Genomic DNA, 17,500 nt, shown 5'->3' with positions numbered 1-17,500 from the left:
ATAGTAGTTATCATGACATCCTAGTGGTTACCATGGTACCATAGTAGCTATCATGACATCATAGTGGTTACCATGACATCCTAGTTGTTACCATGACAACCCAGTGGTCACCAGTGGTTGGCGGCTGTGTTCCTGCAGGTGGACGCGGCGGTGACCCCTGAAGAGCGACACCTCACCAAGATGCAGCAGAACGGCTACGAGAATCCCACCTACAAGTTCTTTGAGCAGATGCACAACTGAAGTCTCCTCTTAGGTCCTCCCTTCAGATTAACCCCCCCCCCCCATGGCCTGCTCCATCCTGGCTCCACGCCCTCACCTGGGGGGTACCTCAACGCCCTCACCTGGGGGGTACCTCCACACCCTCACCTGGGGGGTACCTCGCCCTCACCTGGGGGGTACCTCAACACCCTCACCTGGGGGGTACCTCCACACCCTCACCTGGGGGGTACCTCGTGTTGTTGTAGACCTGGTCCGGACCAGGATCACCCGGTCCCGCGGCCTGGAGCTGGAATGGAACACAGGCTCCTGAACCCCTGACCCCTAGAGGACTGTTGACCCCTGACCCCTAGAGGAGCGCTGGACCCCGCTGACCCCTAGAGGGGTCGCCCATTTCACTTGCACAACGTAAGCCAATCACAGAGCACGTCATTGTGTGTGTGTACAGAGTAGCCAATGGCATGTCTTATATCAGGTCATCAGGATTGAGTTATTTGAGCTTTGATTTATCAGACGTATCGTCCCGGTTCCTCCTCATGCTCCAGACAACAGCTGGGCTGTTTATGACAGGGTGAGCCCTAACCCCAACGCTCTCAATCTCTTAGGATTTAAACACTTCAGGGTTGTTTTTAAAGAAGAAAAACCAAGATATTAAAGGATATACAGAATATGTACAGTTTAAGGACGAGTGGTTTTTCATTTGATGTGCATTGATGAGGTTTGCTTTGAGTAAACGTAGTGCATGTTGCCTAAGACCTCCTGGCAGGACTGTACATTTCTAGGGTTAGGTTTCTTTGTGACATCAGGAGGAGGCGTAGGAACAATGTGCTTCGCTGTAACACAGAATTTCTTTAAGGAGTCTTTCCCTCCCCGTTCTGCATGGCCAGAACAACGCTCTGTGATATTATATTGTAGTAATGTTTGAGTTCTATGCACACCAGTTCCTTCTTAAGTGGATTCCCTGTCCCCCCCCCACCCCGGAGAAGAACCGAGTCCAGCTTTGAGATGCAGGGTGGTGTATCGTTGGTTCTGATGGTTCCTCCTCGTTGGTTCCACTCCTCCAGAGAGCGGCTGGGTTTTAGTTTCCCTTTATTCCTATAACCACTTCCGTTTTGTCTGACCGCTCTCCCTCCATCGTTCTGCTATCCAGAGAACTGAACTGGACTCAGAGATCTGCAGCCTGCTCTGCATAGATCCCCACTCTGCTGCACTCCCCTGAAACCATCTCTCACGTCCACATTCTATTTTTCTATCTTTGTTTATACATGTACAGTGTGTTCAGTGCTGATAACCTTTGCTTGCCTATTCGTTAAGTGTTTTAGTTGTTAAGTATCCCGCTTGTAAAGCAAACCCTGACCTGCTGACCAGCATGTTAGAACCCTGAGCATGATCAGTCTGAAGGACTGCAGTACCCAGAAGGCCATATTCCAGTCCACCATAAAGAGACTGAAGGACTGCAGTACCCAGAAGGCCATACTGCAGTCCACCAGACTCCTCCCTCACCTCCACGTGATGAATGATGACCGACGATGAATAAAACCAGGGAACCCTGAGGCCTCCTGACCCCCTGGCCTGGAGACACACGGCAAGGGGGTGCAGGGATTTTATCATTTAACTTTTATCATTTGGTTCTTTGAAGTCTTGTAATAATGATGGTCATCACCAGGGATCACTTCCTGTTCAGCTCAATGAACCGCCTGCTTAGTGAACTGCTTTGTACCCACAACCCCCTCAATAAAGTTTGAATGTACAGAACTCCTCTGGCTCCGCCTCCTCTCCACTGATCAGACACCAAGCCTTAAGAAAAATGCTTGCCACTTTATTCCCCCTAGTGGACAAAAGGGTCCAGCAATCAGGGAACAGACTAAATAAAATACAAAAACCACCCCGCTATATAAATGGGAACATATGAAAATACACTTGCCGTCGCGGCTATCAAAAACATAGAGTACCAGTATATACAGTAGAAACAACAGCTAGACGAGAACTAATCATGAAGCGATATTCAGACTCCCTGACACATGGCACATGAACCACCATGATGGGTCACCAATTCATACCATGCTTCTGCCCTTGATAGATTTATAAAAATAATGAACATGAACATCTCCGAACGCCTGGCCGGGTCAGAGCGCAGAGCGAAGGCGTGTGATGGGGACCTCTGACCTCCGACCCCTGTCAGGCCGCCGGCCCCTCCCCCTGACCCCGAGGGGGAGGGGCCCGGCGCCCACAAGTCATCACCAAGGAACTGTCCACACCCGGCGGCGGCGGGCCCCGCCCTCAGCTGTCCTTGTCAATGGAGGTGGCCAGCGTCACCGTGGTGACGGGCTGCCCCAGGCCGTGCAGCTGCAGGCGGGCCAGCTTCTTCTGCTCGCACTCGGTGACCAGGCCGTTGAGCTCCGCCGCGCTGTAGCCGATCAGCGTCCGCAGGTCGCACACAAACTTGTAGACGAAGCGCTTCCCCTGCACCTTGCTGATCATGTCCCCGTCGTAGTAATACCTGCAGGGGCGGAGCAACACGTTAGCACCTCCCACAACACACAGGGGGCGGAGCAACACGTTAGCACCTCCCACAACACACAGGGGGCGGAGCAGCATGTTAGCACCTCCCACAACACACAGGGGGGCGGAGCATCACGTTAGCACCTCCCCCCGGGATCTTCACCTGGACCAGAACAACAGGAGCTCACCTGAGGGCTCGGCTTAGCTTCTCGTAGTTCATGGTGGGCTTGTTCTTGCGCAGCCCCCACTTCTGAGCCACCAGCTCGGGCTGGTTCAGCTTGAACTCCCCCTCCTCGCCCACCCAGCAGATGCAGTCGCGGGCGTCCTTATCCGTCAGCAGCTCCAGGAGGAACTGCCACAGCTGGATCTGCCCGTTGTTCCCTGGACACACGGACAGCAGACAGACGCATGGTTCAGTCCAGACAGACACACGGACAGCAGACAGACGCATGGTTCAGTCCAGACAGACACACGGACAGCAGACAGACGCATGGTTCAGTCCAGACAGACACACGGACAGCAGACAGACGCATGGTTCAGTCCAGACAGACACACGGATGGTTCAGGACACATTCATAACCCAGACATTCATAAGCCACAGACATTTCCTCCAACGTTCTCTTGTGAGAAGAAACTCTGATCTTCTCAACTAAATTCTTTATTCTGAAAAACGCCTAATAATAATAATAATAACAGTCAGTGATCCAGATTAGCGGTCATGTGACCAGTAAAGGGGAAAGGAAACAAACACTTCTTTCTGAAATCTGCTCATTAAAAAGACAACGCGGACTGGGGCAGGCCCCGGTGTGCGTTTGTTTGCGTATTAATTGCTTGTTCATGGGTGCGTTGGTTTTTTCGTGTGTGCGTGTGTGCGTGCGTACCGGTGCGGTTGCCGGGCGAGCTGCGCTCCTCCCCCCCGGAGATGCGGGGGGTCCGGGGCCCGCGGCTCTGCTTCAGGACCTTGATGGTGCTGGACGTGTTGACGGCCGACGGGATGATCTGCACGGCTGGGGAGACGAGGACCTCATCACCACCACTCTGAGACCTCATTACCAACACTCAGAGGCCTCATCATTACCACCATTACTCTGAGACCTCATCATCACCACCACTCTGAGACCTCATTACCACCATTACTCTGAGACCTCATCATCACCACCACTCAGAGGCCTCATTACCACCATTACTCTGAGACCTCATCATCACCACCACTCAGAGGCCTCATTACCACCATTACTCTGAGACCTCATCATCACCACCACTCAGAGGCCTCATTACCACCATTACTCTGAGACCTCATCATCACCACCACTCAGAGGCCTCATTACCACCATTACTCTGAGACCTCATCATCACCACCACTCAGAGGCCTCATTACCACCATTACTCTGAGACCTCATCATCACCACCACTCAGAGACCTCATTACCACCATTACTCTGAGACCTCATTACCACCATTACTCTGAGACCTCATCATCACCACCACTCAGAGACCTCATTACCACCATAACTCTGAGACCTCATCATCACCACCACTCAGAGGCCTCATTACCACCATTACTCTGAGACCTCATCATCACCACCACTCAGAGGCCTCATTACCACCATTACTCTGAGACCTCATCATCACCACCACTCAGAGGCCTCATTACCACCATTACTCTGAGACCTCATCATCACCACCACTCACGAGGCCTCATTACCACCATTACTCTGAGACCTCATTACCACCATTACTCTGAGACCTCATCATCACCACCACTCAGAGGCCTCATTACCACCATTACTCTGAGACCTCATTACCACCATTACTCTGAGACCTCATCATCACCACCACTCAGAGACCTCATTACCACCATTACTCTGAGACCTCATTACCACCATTACTCTGAGACCTCATCATCACCACCACTCAGAGACCTCATTACCACCATAACTCTGAGACCTCATCATCACCACCACTCAGAGACCTCATTACCACCATTACTCTGAGACCTCATTACCACCATTACTCTGAGACCTCATCATCACCACCACTCAGAGATCTCATTACCACCATTACTCTGAGACCTCATTACCAATACTCTGTCAGGACAAACATCACTCAGAGAGACACCAGACTAGTGCTATCAGGACTAACATCACTCAGAGACACCAGAATACTGCTATCAGGACTAACATCACGCAGAGAGACACTAGACTACTGCTGTCAGGACTAACATCACGCAGAGAGACACCAGACTAGTGCTGTCAGGACTAACATCACTCAGAGAGACACCAGAATACTGCTGTCAGGACTAACATCACTCAGAGAGACACCAGAATACTGCTGTCAGGACTAACATCACTCAGAGAGACACCAGAATACTGCTGTCAGGACTTACATCACGCAGAGAGACACCAGAATACTGCTGTCAGGACTAACATCACGCAGAGAGACACTAGACTACTGCTGTCAGGACTAACATCAGTCAGAGAGACACCAGAATACTGCTGTCAGGACTAACATCAGTCAGAGAGACACCAGAATACTGCTGTCAGGACTAACATCAGTCAGAGAGACACCAGAATACTGCTGTCAGGACTAACATTATCAACACTCTTCCGGGGGACAGCCAGTGCCAATAAACCCCCCCCCTCTCTAGAAAAACATGTTTTGCAGGAAGTAGCCGATTTGGGGTATTTTACAGAGAACATCCTCTTTATACAACTTCATCCACAATTACAGAGAGATGTGTCCCATATTCCGTGTTGTAGGGGGGTCTAGGGTGTAACTCCACCGCTGGGGGACGGAGGAGAACCCGGGGAGACTCACGCTGGTCGATGGTCACAGTGGCGTCCTGTCCTGCCTGGTCCTGACTGGCCAACACATCTAGAACGGCCAATGAGGGAAGCATTAGATGGACATTTACATTCAGGGCGATTAGCAGACGCATTTATCCAAAGGGACTTACAATAAGTACATTGTCAGAAGAAAGAGAAACAACAATATATCTCTGCCGGTACAGTAAGAACGTTCATAGAACCAAGTGCCAAGCACTAACAATCACTAGGTTAACCCATTCCCAGTATACAACAATAGCTAGGATAAGATGCTACACCATGCTAAGTACTGTTTATAAGTGCCGGGACGTACAACACACATTAAGTGTGTAAGTGGGGGGGTTAGCTCATCAACCATCACTTCCTGTGTCGTACATTTGCGCAGCAGCTCCAGGTGGCTCCAGAGGATCTCTCCGCTGGGAACCTTCTGGAGGAAGTCCTCGTGGGAGAAGGAGCACAGGTCCCGCCCCGGGATGTGAATCGCCCCGATCTCCATCTCCTCGATGTTGAACTCCTTCATCACCCACACGGCCCAGTGGATGACCTGGTCCGCTGACCACAGCACGGGGTCTGGGGGGGGGCGGGGGGAGCTGGGTTAGAGAGGAGGAGGAGACCTAGAGACTAGAGGAGGAGCAGGCCTAGAGACTAGAGGAGGAGCAGGCCTAGAGACTAGAGGAGGAGCAGGCCTAGAGACTAGAGGAGGAGCAGGCCTAGAGACTAGAGGAGGAGCAGGCCTAGAGACTAGAGGAGGAGCAGACCTAGAGACTAGAGGAGGAGCAGTCTGGGCTAGAGACTAGAGGAGGAGCAGGCCTAGAGACTAGAGGAGGAGCAGGCCTAGAGACTAGAGGAGGAGCAGGCCTAGAGACTAGAGGAGGAGCAGGCCTAGAGACTAGAGGAGGAGCAGTCTGGGCTAGAGACTAGAGGAGGAGCAGTCTGGGCTAGAGACTAGAGGAGGAGCAGGCCTAGAGACTAGAGGAGGAGCAGGCCTAGAGAATAGAGGAGGAGCAGGCCTAGAGACTAGAGGAGGAGCAGGCCTAGAGACTAGAGGAGGAGCAGGCCTAGAGAATAGAGGAGGAGCAGGCCTAGAGACTAGAGGAGGAGCAGGCCTAGAGACTAGAGGAAGAGCAGGCCTAGAGACTAGAGGAGGAGCAGGCCTAGAGACTAGAGGAGGAGCAGGCCTAGAGACTAGAGGAGGAGCAGACCTAGAGACTAGAGGAGGAGCAGTCTGGGCTAGAGACTAGAGGAGGAGCAGGCCTAGAGACTAGAGGAGGAGCAGGCCTAGAGACTAGAGGAGGAGCAGGCCTAGAGACTAGAGGAGGAGCAGGCCTAGAGACTAGAGGAGGAGCAGTCTGGGCTAGAGACTAGAGGAGGAGCAGTCTGGGCTAGAGACTAGAGGAGGAGCAGGCCTAGAGACTAGAGGAGGAGCAGGCCTAGAGAATAGAGGAGGAGCAGGCCTAGAGACTAGAGGAGGAGCAGGCCTAGAGACTAGAGGAGGAGCAGGCCTAGAGACTAGAGGAGGAGCAGGCCTAGAGACTAGAGGAGGAGCAGTCTGGGCTAGAGACTAGAGGAGGAGCAGTCTGGGCTAGAGACTAGAGGAGGAGCAGTCTGGGCTAGAGACTAGAGGAGGAGCAGTCTGGGCTAGAGACTAGAGGAGGAGCAGGCCTAGAGACTAGAGGAGGAGCAGGCCTAGAGACTAGAGGAGGAGCAGGCCTAGAGAATAGAGGAGGAGCAGGCCTAGAGACTAGAGGAGGAGCAGGCCTAGAGACTAGAGGAAGAGCAGGCCTAGAGACTAGAGGAGGAGCAGGCCTAGAGACTAGAGGAGGAGCAGGCCTAGAGACTAGAGGAGGAGCAGACCTAGAGACTAGAGGAGGAGCAGTCTGGGCTAGAGACTAGAGGAGGAGCAGTCTGGGCTAGAGACTAGAGGAGGAGCAGGCCTAGAGACTAGAGGAGGAGCAGGCCTAGAGACTAGAGGAGGAGCAGGCCTAGAGAATAGAGGAGGAGCAGGCCTAGAGACTAGAGGAGGAGCAGGCCTAGAGACTAGAGGAAGAGCAGGCCTAGAGACTAGAGGAGGAGCAGGCCTAGAGACTAGAGGAGGAGCAGGCCTAGAGACTAGAGGAGGAGCAGACCTAGAGACTAAAGGAGGAGCAGTCTGGGCTAGAGACTAGAGGAGGAGCAGTCTGGGCTAGAGACTAGAGGAGGAGCAGGCCTAGAGACTAGAGGAGGAGCAGGCCTAGAGACTAGAGGAGGAGCAGGCCTAGAGACTAGAGGAGGAGCAGGCCTAGAGAATAGAGGAGGAGCAGGCCTAGAGGAGGAGCAGGCCTAGAGACTAGAGGAAGAGCAGGCCTAGAGACTAGAGGAGGAGCAGGCCTAGAGACTAGAGGAGGAGCAGGCCTAGAGACTAGAGGAGGAGCAGGCCTAGAGACTAGAGGAGGCTCACCGTAGGGGATGCCCAGGCGGACCTGCTCCTTGCGGTAGCCCTCCAGGGCGGCTGCCCAGCGGGTGACCTGTTCCGAGGTGTCGTCGGACAGCGCTGAGCGCTCTACAGCGATGAGCTGGCCCTCCTCCACCAGCGAGCCGTCCTCCCCGGCCGCGTCCGGGTCGATCACCACCTCCACCGTCTCCACCGGCTTCACGATCTCCAGGATGTTCAGCTTCTCCTCGCCTGGGGGGCGGGAAGAAAGGAGTCACAACGAGGATAATGATGCAGAACAATAACAATGATAGGATGTCAGAACGATGATCATGATATAGATCAATAACAGGATGTCAGAACGAGGATAATGATATAGAACAATAACAATGATAGGATGTCAGATCGATGATCATGATATAGAAAAATAATAACAATGATACTGATACGATGATAATGATATAGAACAATAACAACAATAACAATGATAATGATATGTCAGAACGATGATCAAGACATAGAACCATAACAACAATAATGATACAATGTCGGAACGATGATAACGGTAATGCCATGACGGAATAATAATATCATGATAATGTCAGAACGATAATGATGTTGTGGTGTATACTCTACTGTGAGGTCTAGGTCCTGTATGCCTACCTGGTCGTGTGATGATCTGCAGGCTGAGCTGTACGGTTCCATCGGTCTTCACTCCTTGGTCAAACAGACTGTGATCAGGATGGAGCTGGAACGACAGTGGGAGCAGGAGAATGATTACTACAACCGTGAGATGAGAACCTTCACAACAAAGCAGAGAGGGTCCAATTACAAAAACATTTGACTCAACAACACGGTTTATGCATTACATACAGTATTCAATGTTCTCATGAATTAAAGTTAAGGGCACTAAATTATAATAAAAAAGCAAGATTTCTGATGCATTCTATAAAGCTTTAGAAACAATTTCTTTAAAAAGAGCGAGCCGACCTTGTGGTCCAGATGGCGCGTTGTTACCTGGATGTCCTGCAGGCAGATCTCGTACTGGTCCAGAGACACCTGGATCCGAGGCTCCAGGAGCTTCTTCAGGTTACCGATGGGCTCGTTGATATCGATGTCCTGCTGGATCAGATCCGCCGCAGTGAGGGCCTGCTCCTCCATCCTAGAGGTGGTGAAGAACTGGGCTTAGTTGTGCGGATGAGGTGGATTCAAAGCAGGAGTTCCTCTCAAATGACATATAAATAGAAATAATACCAACAACTCCTAGTTACTAATACCAAAGATACTAACCCTTCCTCCAGGCATCCATGTTTCTCCTGCCCATCGATCTCAATCTCGATCATCTCTTCCGTCTCAATTTTGGACATTTTGTTCTGAACACCAAGTTGAGCCTACCTGCTGGAGAAAGTGACGTGGTCAATTTAAATGTTAATTGGTGATTGTTCAATTATATTAGTGGGGGCTTCTATTATACATTGTGATGGGCAGCCCAGAGGACACATTGATATAGGGACAACAAATGTAACAAAATGTTCATTTGTTCAAATATTGAAATGAAATAGATCACCCAGTTGAATCACAGTATTTACATGACATACCATTTTATGTGAAACTTCAAATTAATTTGAACCAAGTAACTTAAATGGCAAAAGGCTTTTGCTATACTCGTATGTCCATCAATATATGAACCGTCACATAAGTTAAATCATAGTGACCTAGATATGAATGGGTAAATACTAATTCATATAACGCAAAATGGCATGTCTATGGGGTCACAACATTCCACACACACATGCATTGTGTTGACCAGCCGTGGAGGCCTCGGAGCCGCGGCCTCCCGTTGGTCAACAGGACCGTTTAGAGAGCGTTCCAAGTGCTAATGTGAGCTAACTCGAGGGCGAGGCTTCGCTGCGTCTAAAGGCCATATGGTAGGCCGTCGTGACAAAGTTCTCCATAAAGGGATGTGATATGTGGGAAAACCGCATTCAAGTCAAAAGTAAAACAGGAAGAAATAGAAAAAAACACGTGTCGCTAAGTTCAAAGTGAGACTCGGTTGTAGAGCTCCGTTTTTAGTCGACTATCGGCGGGGCGAGGCTCGGTGTCCGCCGCCCGGTACCAAACTACCGGGAATAAATGTGAAAACCCCCCGGTGCTCCGGGCAGTGAAACCATCCCGAATCAACCACAACAAAACTTTGAATCTACAAAACTTTTGAAACGGAAATGGAATAAACGGAAACAAAACAGCATAGGGCGAATGGAAAGGAGCCGGAAATCCTGGCGAGGTTTACAGACTTCCGAGGCGCTCCGCACGAACACACCGGGACACCGGGACCGGGACCGGGGAGGCTTACCGACCGTCGGGGACCAGAGACCACCGCCGTGGACGAACCGGGATCCAATCGCTGTATATACGGGCTTTCGAAACGCAAAGTTTGATAAAAAAATTGTGTCGCTCGGAAGGCGACGCCGCAGTCCGCCGTGGTGATGAGACCGAGGACCTACATATATATATATAAATATATAAATATCAATGCATATATACATATATATCAATGTATATATCAATATATCTAACCAGTTCGGCTGCGGTCCACGGTATTTACATGCAGTGTTGTCGGATAATACGAGCTTTATCTGGCGTCCGCTGGTCTCCGGAGGACGGCGGCCGCTGACGCGTTGATCTGCAGCGGAGCCACAAAGTAGCGGGAAGAGCTGCGGCGCCACAACACCGGGCGACCCCCCCTAAGGGCTACTGGGACCAGGGCGACTGAGACCAGGGCGATTAGGACCTGGCTACGGTCCGGCAGGGTCCTACCTCTCAACAGGCCTCGGGGTTGGGATCCAGGGTGAGTGGAGGACCGACGGGAGGACTCATGAAGTTTGGGTCCACAGCGGGGGGGGGCGGAGACTGGGAGCGAGAGGAGAACTGCTCAGCTAGGGTGGAACGTCTACCTCTGTGTCGTTGGAGATCTGCTTAACTGTGGGTTGTGGTGTTTGTTATGCATTGACTGTTATCTTCCAGTAGTAAAGTCGTAACTGTTTGGTCTTAACTGAAATACAACAGATTCAAACCCAAACTGTGTGGCCTGTGTGACATGTGTTCATAGTGATGGTGTTGTGTCTAGTGGATTTGGTTCTATCATAAAAGCTTAGTAGACTTTGGTGAGTCCAAGATAAAAGCAAAGGTTATGTATTTATATATTCTGCCTGACGTCTACCCCTTATCCATCAGCTGGAACTCTTTAGGGATTTAATATATTCAAATATATCAATATAACATTTAACTTGAGTATAAGCAAACTTTGGCGGCTGTTGGGAACTCTTGCCCCATCTCATTTATAAAGATTATACGTTATTTTATTTTCTAAACTGAACGAATTGGCCTGTACATAAACGACATTAGCTCTGTTAATAATAGCATCTGGATGTGAGTCTACTGAACAGATAGTGAGCTGCTGTAAAGACCTCCTTTAAATATCAACACTCATCTTCTTTTCGTATTTCCTTCAAACGATTGTGTAATAAAGGATTTTGGTTTTGCATGAATGTATGTTGTCTGTTCCCCCCTGTGGTGCACTGCTATGGGTGCCACCGCGACATGTGTCCGTCCGACTCTTACTTTGAAAGCGCCTCCCGGATGTGTTAGGTTGGTTCAAGATGGCCGAGTATTTGGCGTCCATCTTCGGCACAGAAAAAGACAAGTAAGTCATGTTATTATTATTAAGTTTACGCATATTTTTTTAATAAAAAGTTTGGATATAAGATTTCTAGAATTCATTAAAACAGTCACCCAATTCAACCAGAGAAACTGAGCCGTTCCACAAACTACATGAAAACAAGAAGGAGCTAAAATGCTAAATGCTAATCCCGCATAACCCCGCGCTACGCTCGAGCTGCAGCGGCGCCTCCGTGCAGCGCTGTCATGTACCGCCTGTATATAAAGAACAGGCAGCCTAAATAAAGAACAGGCATTATACTGCCTGTAAATAAAGAACAGGCAGTAAACAGACTACATAAAGAACATGCATTATACCGCCTGTACATAAAGAACAGGCAGTAAACCGCCTGTAATAAAGAACAGGCAGTAAACCGCTTGTACGTAAAGAACAGGCAGTAAATAAAGAACAGGCATTATACCGCCTGTACATAAGGAACAGGCAGTAAACCGCCTGTACATAAAGAACAGGAAATATACCACCTGTACATAAGGAACAGGCAGTAAACCGCCTGTACACAAAGAACAGGAAGTATACCGCCTGTACATGAGGAACAGGCAGTAAACGTCCTGTACATGAAAAACAGGCATTATACCACCTGTACATAAGAAACAGGCAGTTAACCGGCTGTACATAAAGAACAGGCAGTAAAGCGCCTGTACATAAGGAACAGGCAGTAAACCAGCAGTTAACCAGCTGTACATAAAGAACAGGCAGTAAACCGCCTGTACATAAAGAACAGGCAGTAAACCAGCTGTACATAAAGAACAGGCAGTAAACCACCTGTACATAAGAAGAGGCACGCTGGCAGGGGTAGGCCCCGGCTCCCCATCTGATGTCAGCTGATGATCGCCCGGGCCCCAGTGAGAGCGAGCCGTGTCCCTGGCACACTGTGTTCTGTGATGCGTTAGTTTACATCTGGATTAATAAATATAAATCGATGTATTACAACACGTGGGACTGGCCCATACGCTGTCCATGCATACCCCATCAATGTATTGGTGAAATGGCTGAACATGACCGTTGATGGTAAAAGGGTTAATAACAATGAACATGTGCAGTCTCTGTTTAATATTGATCCATTGAACACTATTCCCCCTTTTGAAGCATGGACTTGATGCGGTCATGTGTTCTCATCTCCTCTCTCTTCTCCCCGAAGGGTCAACTGTTCTTTTTATTTTAAAATCGGTGCGTGTCGTCATGGTGACCGCTGCTCCCGGTTACACAACAAACCCACCTTCAGCCAGGTAAGTTCCCTCTTGTGATGGCAATATATTTTGAACTAGCTGCATAATACAAATTCAAAAAGCTATTTAGATGAAGAGTGATCAGACCATGGTTTCTAAACATATTATGTGTATGGCGAACACCACCCTAAAATAATAATTAGTATATCAATTGCCCCCATCCACCCCTCATAGCATGGACCCGAAAAGAAAAAGGTTGAGATTGACCCACAACTCCATTGTATCTGAAACTGCCAAACCTTTTGGAGCTCTGCTCTCCAAACGCCCACACCTTTTCTGATCGGGCCTCCAGGCTATGAAGGGTAAGTATGGTAGAGACTCACTGTTCTTCTGTGTGTTTGATCGACTTGTAACAACTTAACAGTTCCAGGGAAGGTTTTATGATGTATGCTTTATCAGTCCCAGATGATCTGGGAACACGATGATGATGATGATGAGGAGGGCATCGCTGTCATCATTCTGATTATCAACGGTGATATTTTAGGATGTCTTTACATCTTATACTGCAGTCTTACCAACTCTCTCGACTTTGTGAAACCTTTTCTGCGATCCATACGAATTGCACATCTCCCATAAACCTTGTAACTAGGGTCCATTATTAGGGGACCCTATAAGTACTTTTCATCATGTTCATAATCCTGTTTCCCATATTGTCCTGTTTAATATGTAATCGTGTCATATTTAATCTACCACTGGCCGGCTCCACCCTCCTCATCCTGATTTGAGAGCTACTTGTAGGTCGGATTCCTTAACCTTTCTAGAAGTCTTTCCCTTGAAGACGAGTGTTGAACTCGTAGCCGAAGGTTACTTATAATCCCCTTTCCTGATTCCATTGATTTCTTTATTCCAGACGATTGCCCTCTTGAACATTTACCGCAACCCCCAGAACAGCGCCCAGTCTGCAGACGGCCTGAACTGTGAGTCCGCCCAGCGTCCTCGGTGTGATCTGCTCATTGAGGCGTCATTAATATGATTTAATAATTAAAGTGCCACCTTCCAAACCACGTTTGAAGGATTGGAGCTTCTCCTGTGTTACGTGGGTTTCCTGCCACGCCACATAAACCTGCAGGTTAGCACTCCTGCCCTGCCCACGAGCAAGGCATAGGACTACATCTGGAGCTCCTGGTATTACCCCAGACCAGCCCGCTGCTCCTAGGTCCTATCAGGGGTCGTTTAAATCTAAAAGATGAATCTCCAAATGAGACCAATAAGTATCCATTTTTTATAAAGTAAGTCAAAATGTTTGAGTCATGACTTGCAGCTTGATGGTGGTCTGGGTTTATATTGGGACTGATGAACACTTCCCCCTCTCACCACTAGGTGCCGTCAGTGACGTGGAGATGCAGGAACACTATGATGAGTTCTTTGAGGCAAGTGATCGGGCATTGAGGAAGCTGTAGGACAGTGGTGGAGGGATCTGGTCCAGTTCAAAAGCATGCATTGTCAAGGATGGTTTGTGTTAGGCCATACGTACACTGACATGAGCCCTAGCTATTTATATTGGTAATCAATCTAGATTTGTGTTTTCAGGAGGTCTTCACAGAGATGGAGGAGAAGTACGGAGAGGTGGAGGAGATGAACGTGTGCGATAACCTCGGAGACCATCTGGTCGGTAACGTCTATGTGAAGGTGAATCCTGCTGCTCATGTCCTCCCTGGTGGACCGGTGCTCTGGTCACCGCTCCGTAGGAACCTTAATAAAGTAGTAAAGCCCACTCGCCTTGCAGTTCCGTAAAGAGGAGGATGCGGAGAAGGCGGTGATGGACCTGAACAACCGCTGGTTCAACGCCCAGGCCGTCCACGCAGAGCTGTCCCCCGTCACCGACTTCAGAGAGGCCTGCTGCCGCCAGTACGAGATGGGGTGAGTGCCCCGCCGGTCCAGACGCTGTCTGCCCCCCACTGTGCTGCTGGTCTCACCCCCTCCCCCCCCACAGGGAGTGTACCCGCGGCGGCTTCTGTAACTTCATGCACCTGAAGCCCATCTCCCGGGAGCTGAGGAGGGAGCTGTATGGCCGCCGGAGAAAGAGGTACGCCCCCCCAGAGAGACCCCCACCTGAGAGACCCCCCCCCATAGACCCCCACCTGAGAGAGACCCCCCCCCCTCCCCATAGACCCCCCAGAGAGACCGACACCCGAGAGAGGTCCCCCCAACCAATAGAACTCCCCAGAGACCCCCCTGCAAGGAGACACCCCCCCGAGAGAGATGTCCCCCCGCCCACCCAATAGACCCCCCGCAAGTAGGTCCCCCTGAGAGCCCCCCCCCCCCCCGAGAGCCCCCCCACAGACCTGCTCAGGACCCTGCCTCCTCGGGGCTTATCAGATCAGACCGTTAGGTCGGCCCAGTACGTTGGCACACACGGGGGGGGGAACCTGGAGGAAATGACCCCAACTGAACCCCCCCAGGGGCACTGGGCTGTACATGTACGGTGGGGGGAGGGGGGAGGAGGGGGGAGGAGGGGGAGTAGGGGGAGGGGGGAGTAGGCGGGGAGGGGGGAGTGAGGTCGTGGGGCGTCCTCCCACCAGAGGCGTGGGGTGTTGTGTAGTGTTCAGTGTTGTGTAGTGTTCAGTGTTGTGTAGTGTTCAGTGTTGTGTAGTGTTCAGTGTTGTGTAGTGTTCAGTGTTGTGTAGTGTTCAGTGTTGTGTAGTGTTCAGTGTTGTGTAGAGACTCAGGTCTGTCCTCCGGTCTGCAGCGGACAGAGGACCCGGTCCAGGTCCCGGGAGAGGCGATCCCGCTCCAGGGACCGAGGGAGAGGGAGCGGGCGGGACCGGGAGAGGCGTAGGTCGCGGGACCGGGAACGTTCTGGGAGGTTCTGAGAGCAGCCGGACCGCTGAGCTCCGGCCCGACGGCAGCCGACCGCGACGGGAAGCAGCGAGACGTTGATGTTGTTGGGATTCTTTGTTTGTTTTTCCTCTTTATATATTTTTATTTTGTCAAAATACTTTTAACTTGTCATTAAATTGAAACTATTTGTACTGATTCTGCCTCATATTCATGATTGAATCTTTTGATTGTGTTGTCTGAACTGTGTAGAGACACAGGGGACGGCACCGCTAGCCTGACCATGGACAGAACACTTAAAGGTTTCTGTGTCAGCGCTCTGTTTATCTGGATAACCACATGAAACTGTTCACTCTTACCTGTTTTATTAAAGGACAATCTGAAAGCAGAAATGTCTCTGTGCAGTTGTACGGCAACAAGGGCCTTGGTGTTATTCATAATGTTGTACTAACGGGACGTGCCGTAAAACAAATACCACCTACTGTTTGCACTGGTCTGGACCACCTGTTGGAACAGCTCCATGGACCAGAGACACAACATCTCCAACAGCTCCATGGACCAGAGACACTGGAGAACATCTCTAACAGCTCATTGGACCAGAAACACAGGCTTCTGTAGAACATCTCTGGGATCAAAGGTCTTCAAGGTGGTGTGCCCTGAAGGGACTGAGGACGTCTCCTACGTCCTCCAGTACAGCAGCAGGAAACGAGAGGCCAGCACAGGGTAACACGGTAAGTCCCAGACGTGCCTGGTTTCACCTGTTTTACATTAAAGGCGGAGGCTCGCCCAGCACGAGGAAGCCCATTGGACAGCGCAGACCCTGACGCCAACGTCAAAGCCAATCAGCGTCGATAGTAGGGAAGCCCCGCCCACTGCAGATGGCTTTTGTTTTGGTGTTAAACCGACAGAGAGCTGAACTGAGAGCGAGCTGAGACACGCTTAGAGACACACAAAGAGCCTAATATCCTCAAGGTGAGTGAATATACTTCTATTTTAGATATAGATATGTGTATATAAACCCTCGATAGGGCTACTATCGAGTTTCTGTTCATCTGAATGCAGTCCTCTTCATCCATCACTTTGCGCCATTGCGCATATTGATATTAATAGGTGGTAAACGATCTCCGTGGACTAAACTTTGGTTGTGAAACTCTTCATAACAACACACCAGGGACACATGGAGCCTGAGGAGGCTGATGGGAGCTGTGGCTCCGGAAGCTGCTGAGGCTGAAGGCTGAATGCGGGGATTGCATCAGCTAGGGAGTAGTGATGGTCTGCATGGCATCATGGATGGGAATGGATGCGATGTGATGTAATGTTAGGTCATACTATGTAATGTAATGTTATGTAATTAACTTTTACAGAACGACGAATTACATAAGGACAAAAGAATAGTTCATTGGGGGTTTCATAATAAAAGGCTTTTGCACTGAGGTGGAGTGCTATGGTCAATTAAACTATCTGGACCTATCTGACCAGATAATAAATCATAATCGCCAGGTTTGCCTCACTGGCATAACCCTAATTTACATTTTATTTGATTTAAGCAATCAGCAAATGTATCTACTTACATTTGTTGTAAGTTCTCGATGAAAGACAAATTGGCTTTGCTCAGCATGTTGTAGAAGTCACACGTGTACAATGTGGGCACTTCATTATTATTTATTTGATTAATCAGCCGGTAATGTTAATTAAAATGCCTTAAAGGAATGAGTTAACGAGGCCTTTACGACTTGGTCTCGTAAGACGTATTTACCCGGGTCTGGTAAACCGATAAGCTACCGACTCCAAAGACCCCGGAACAC

At 49.9% G+C, this 17,500-nt stretch overlaps 4 protein-coding genes across 15 annotated transcripts in view; 3 read left to right on the top strand and 1 right to left on the bottom strand.

The window, feature by feature from the left end:
- LOC307072518 (amyloid-beta A4 protein-like) overlaps positions 1 to 898 on the top strand; it is a 12,906-nt gene extending 12,008 nt beyond the window's left edge. The window contains exon 16 of the mRNA XM_079731832.1: positions 139 to 898. Within this exon, the coding sequence (XP_079587958.1) occupies positions 139 to 240 (102 nt within the window). The 3' untranslated portion in view covers positions 241 to 898. The remainder of the gene's footprint in view (positions 1 to 138) is intronic.
- A 1,114-nt stretch (positions 899 to 2,012) lies between these two features.
- On the bottom strand, positions 2,013 to 10,920 carry gabpa (GA binding protein transcription factor subunit alpha). 10 transcript variants are annotated; one of them, XM_079732142.1, is made up of 11 exons: positions 10,558 to 10,920; positions 10,306 to 10,452; positions 9,243 to 9,350; positions 8,970 to 9,114; positions 8,616 to 8,700; positions 7,980 to 8,204; positions 5,918 to 6,112; positions 5,535 to 5,591; positions 3,600 to 3,725; positions 2,907 to 3,099; positions 2,013 to 2,716 (listed from the first exon to the last, which is right to left on the bottom strand). In XM_079732142.1, the coding sequence occupies exons 3-11, from the start codon at positions 9,317 to 9,319 to the stop codon at positions 2,497 to 2,499; spliced, it is 1,323 nt and encodes a 440-aa protein (XP_079588268.1). In that variant the 5' UTR covers positions 9,320 to 9,350; positions 10,306 to 10,452; positions 10,558 to 10,920; the 3' UTR covers positions 2,013 to 2,496. The 10 variants fall into 10 exon arrangements, with proteins under 10 accessions (XP_079588268.1, XP_079588262.1, XP_079588266.1 ...); XM_079732136.1 differs by having other exon boundaries at positions 10,306 to 10,920; XM_079732140.1 differs by lacking the exon at positions 10,306 to 10,452 and having other exon boundaries at positions 10,530 to 10,920.
- A 681-nt stretch (positions 10,921 to 11,601) lies between these two features.
- u2af1 (U2 small nuclear RNA auxiliary factor 1) lies at positions 11,602 to 16,056 on the top strand. Of its 3 annotated transcripts, XM_079732150.1 has the most exons (8): positions 11,602 to 11,655; positions 12,830 to 12,917; positions 13,768 to 13,834; positions 14,238 to 14,287; positions 14,448 to 14,546; positions 14,644 to 14,777; positions 14,851 to 14,943; positions 15,607 to 16,056. In XM_079732150.1, the coding sequence occupies exons 1-8, from the start codon at positions 11,612 to 11,614 to the stop codon at positions 15,728 to 15,730; spliced, it is 699 nt and encodes a 232-aa protein (XP_079588276.1). In that variant the 5' UTR covers positions 11,602 to 11,611; the 3' UTR covers positions 15,731 to 16,056. The 3 variants fall into 3 exon arrangements, with proteins under 3 accessions (XP_079588276.1, XP_079588277.1, XP_079588278.1); XM_079732151.1 differs by lacking the exons at positions 11,602 to 11,655; positions 12,830 to 12,917 and adding an exon at positions 13,200 to 13,219; XM_079732152.1 differs by lacking the exons at positions 11,602 to 11,655; positions 12,830 to 12,917; positions 13,768 to 13,834 and adding an exon at positions 13,903 to 14,146.
- Positions 16,057 to 16,579: 523 nt separating this feature from the next.
- Positions 16,580 to 17,500, top strand: part of cbsb (cystathionine beta-synthase b) — a 19,416-nt gene continuing 18,495 nt past the window's right edge. The window contains exon 1 of the mRNA XM_079732135.1: positions 16,580 to 16,667. The gene's annotated coding sequence lies outside the window, so the exon portion shown is untranslated. The remainder of the gene's footprint in view (positions 16,668 to 17,500) is intronic.

The sequence above is a fragment of the Pollachius pollachius genome, assembly GCF_949987615.1.
Source record: "Pollachius pollachius genome assembly, chromosome: 3".
Classification (NCBI taxonomy): Eukaryota; Metazoa; Chordata; class Actinopteri; order Gadiformes; family Gadidae; genus Pollachius; species Pollachius pollachius.
The sequence above is the reverse complement of the archived record's forward strand: the minus strand, read 5'-3'. Positions and strand labels throughout refer to the sequence as shown.

Coding starts and splice junctions, on each gene's coding strand:
- gabpa (XM_079732136.1), bottom strand. CDS start 9,319: ATGTCCAAAATTGAGACGGAAGAGATGATCGAGATTGAGATCGATGGG. Junction 3,100..3,599: donor CTCGCCCGGCAACCGCACCG/GTACGCACGCAC, acceptor CCGTGTGTCCAG/GGAACAACGGGCAGATCCAG. Junction 2,717..2,906: donor AAGCTAAGCCGAGCCCTCAG/GTGAGCTCCTGT, acceptor CCGCCCCTGCAG/GTATTACTACGACGGGGACA.
- u2af1 (XM_079732150.1), top strand. CDS start 11,612: ATGGCCGAGTATTTGGCGTCCATCTTCGGCACAGAAAAAGACAA. Junction 11,656..12,829: donor TTCGGCACAGAAAAAGACAA/GTAAGTCATGTT, acceptor TTCTCCCCGAAG/GGTCAACTGTTCTTTTTATT. Junction 12,918..13,767: donor ACAAACCCACCTTCAGCCAG/GTAAGTTCCCTC, acceptor TCTTTATTCCAG/ACGATTGCCCTCTTGAACAT.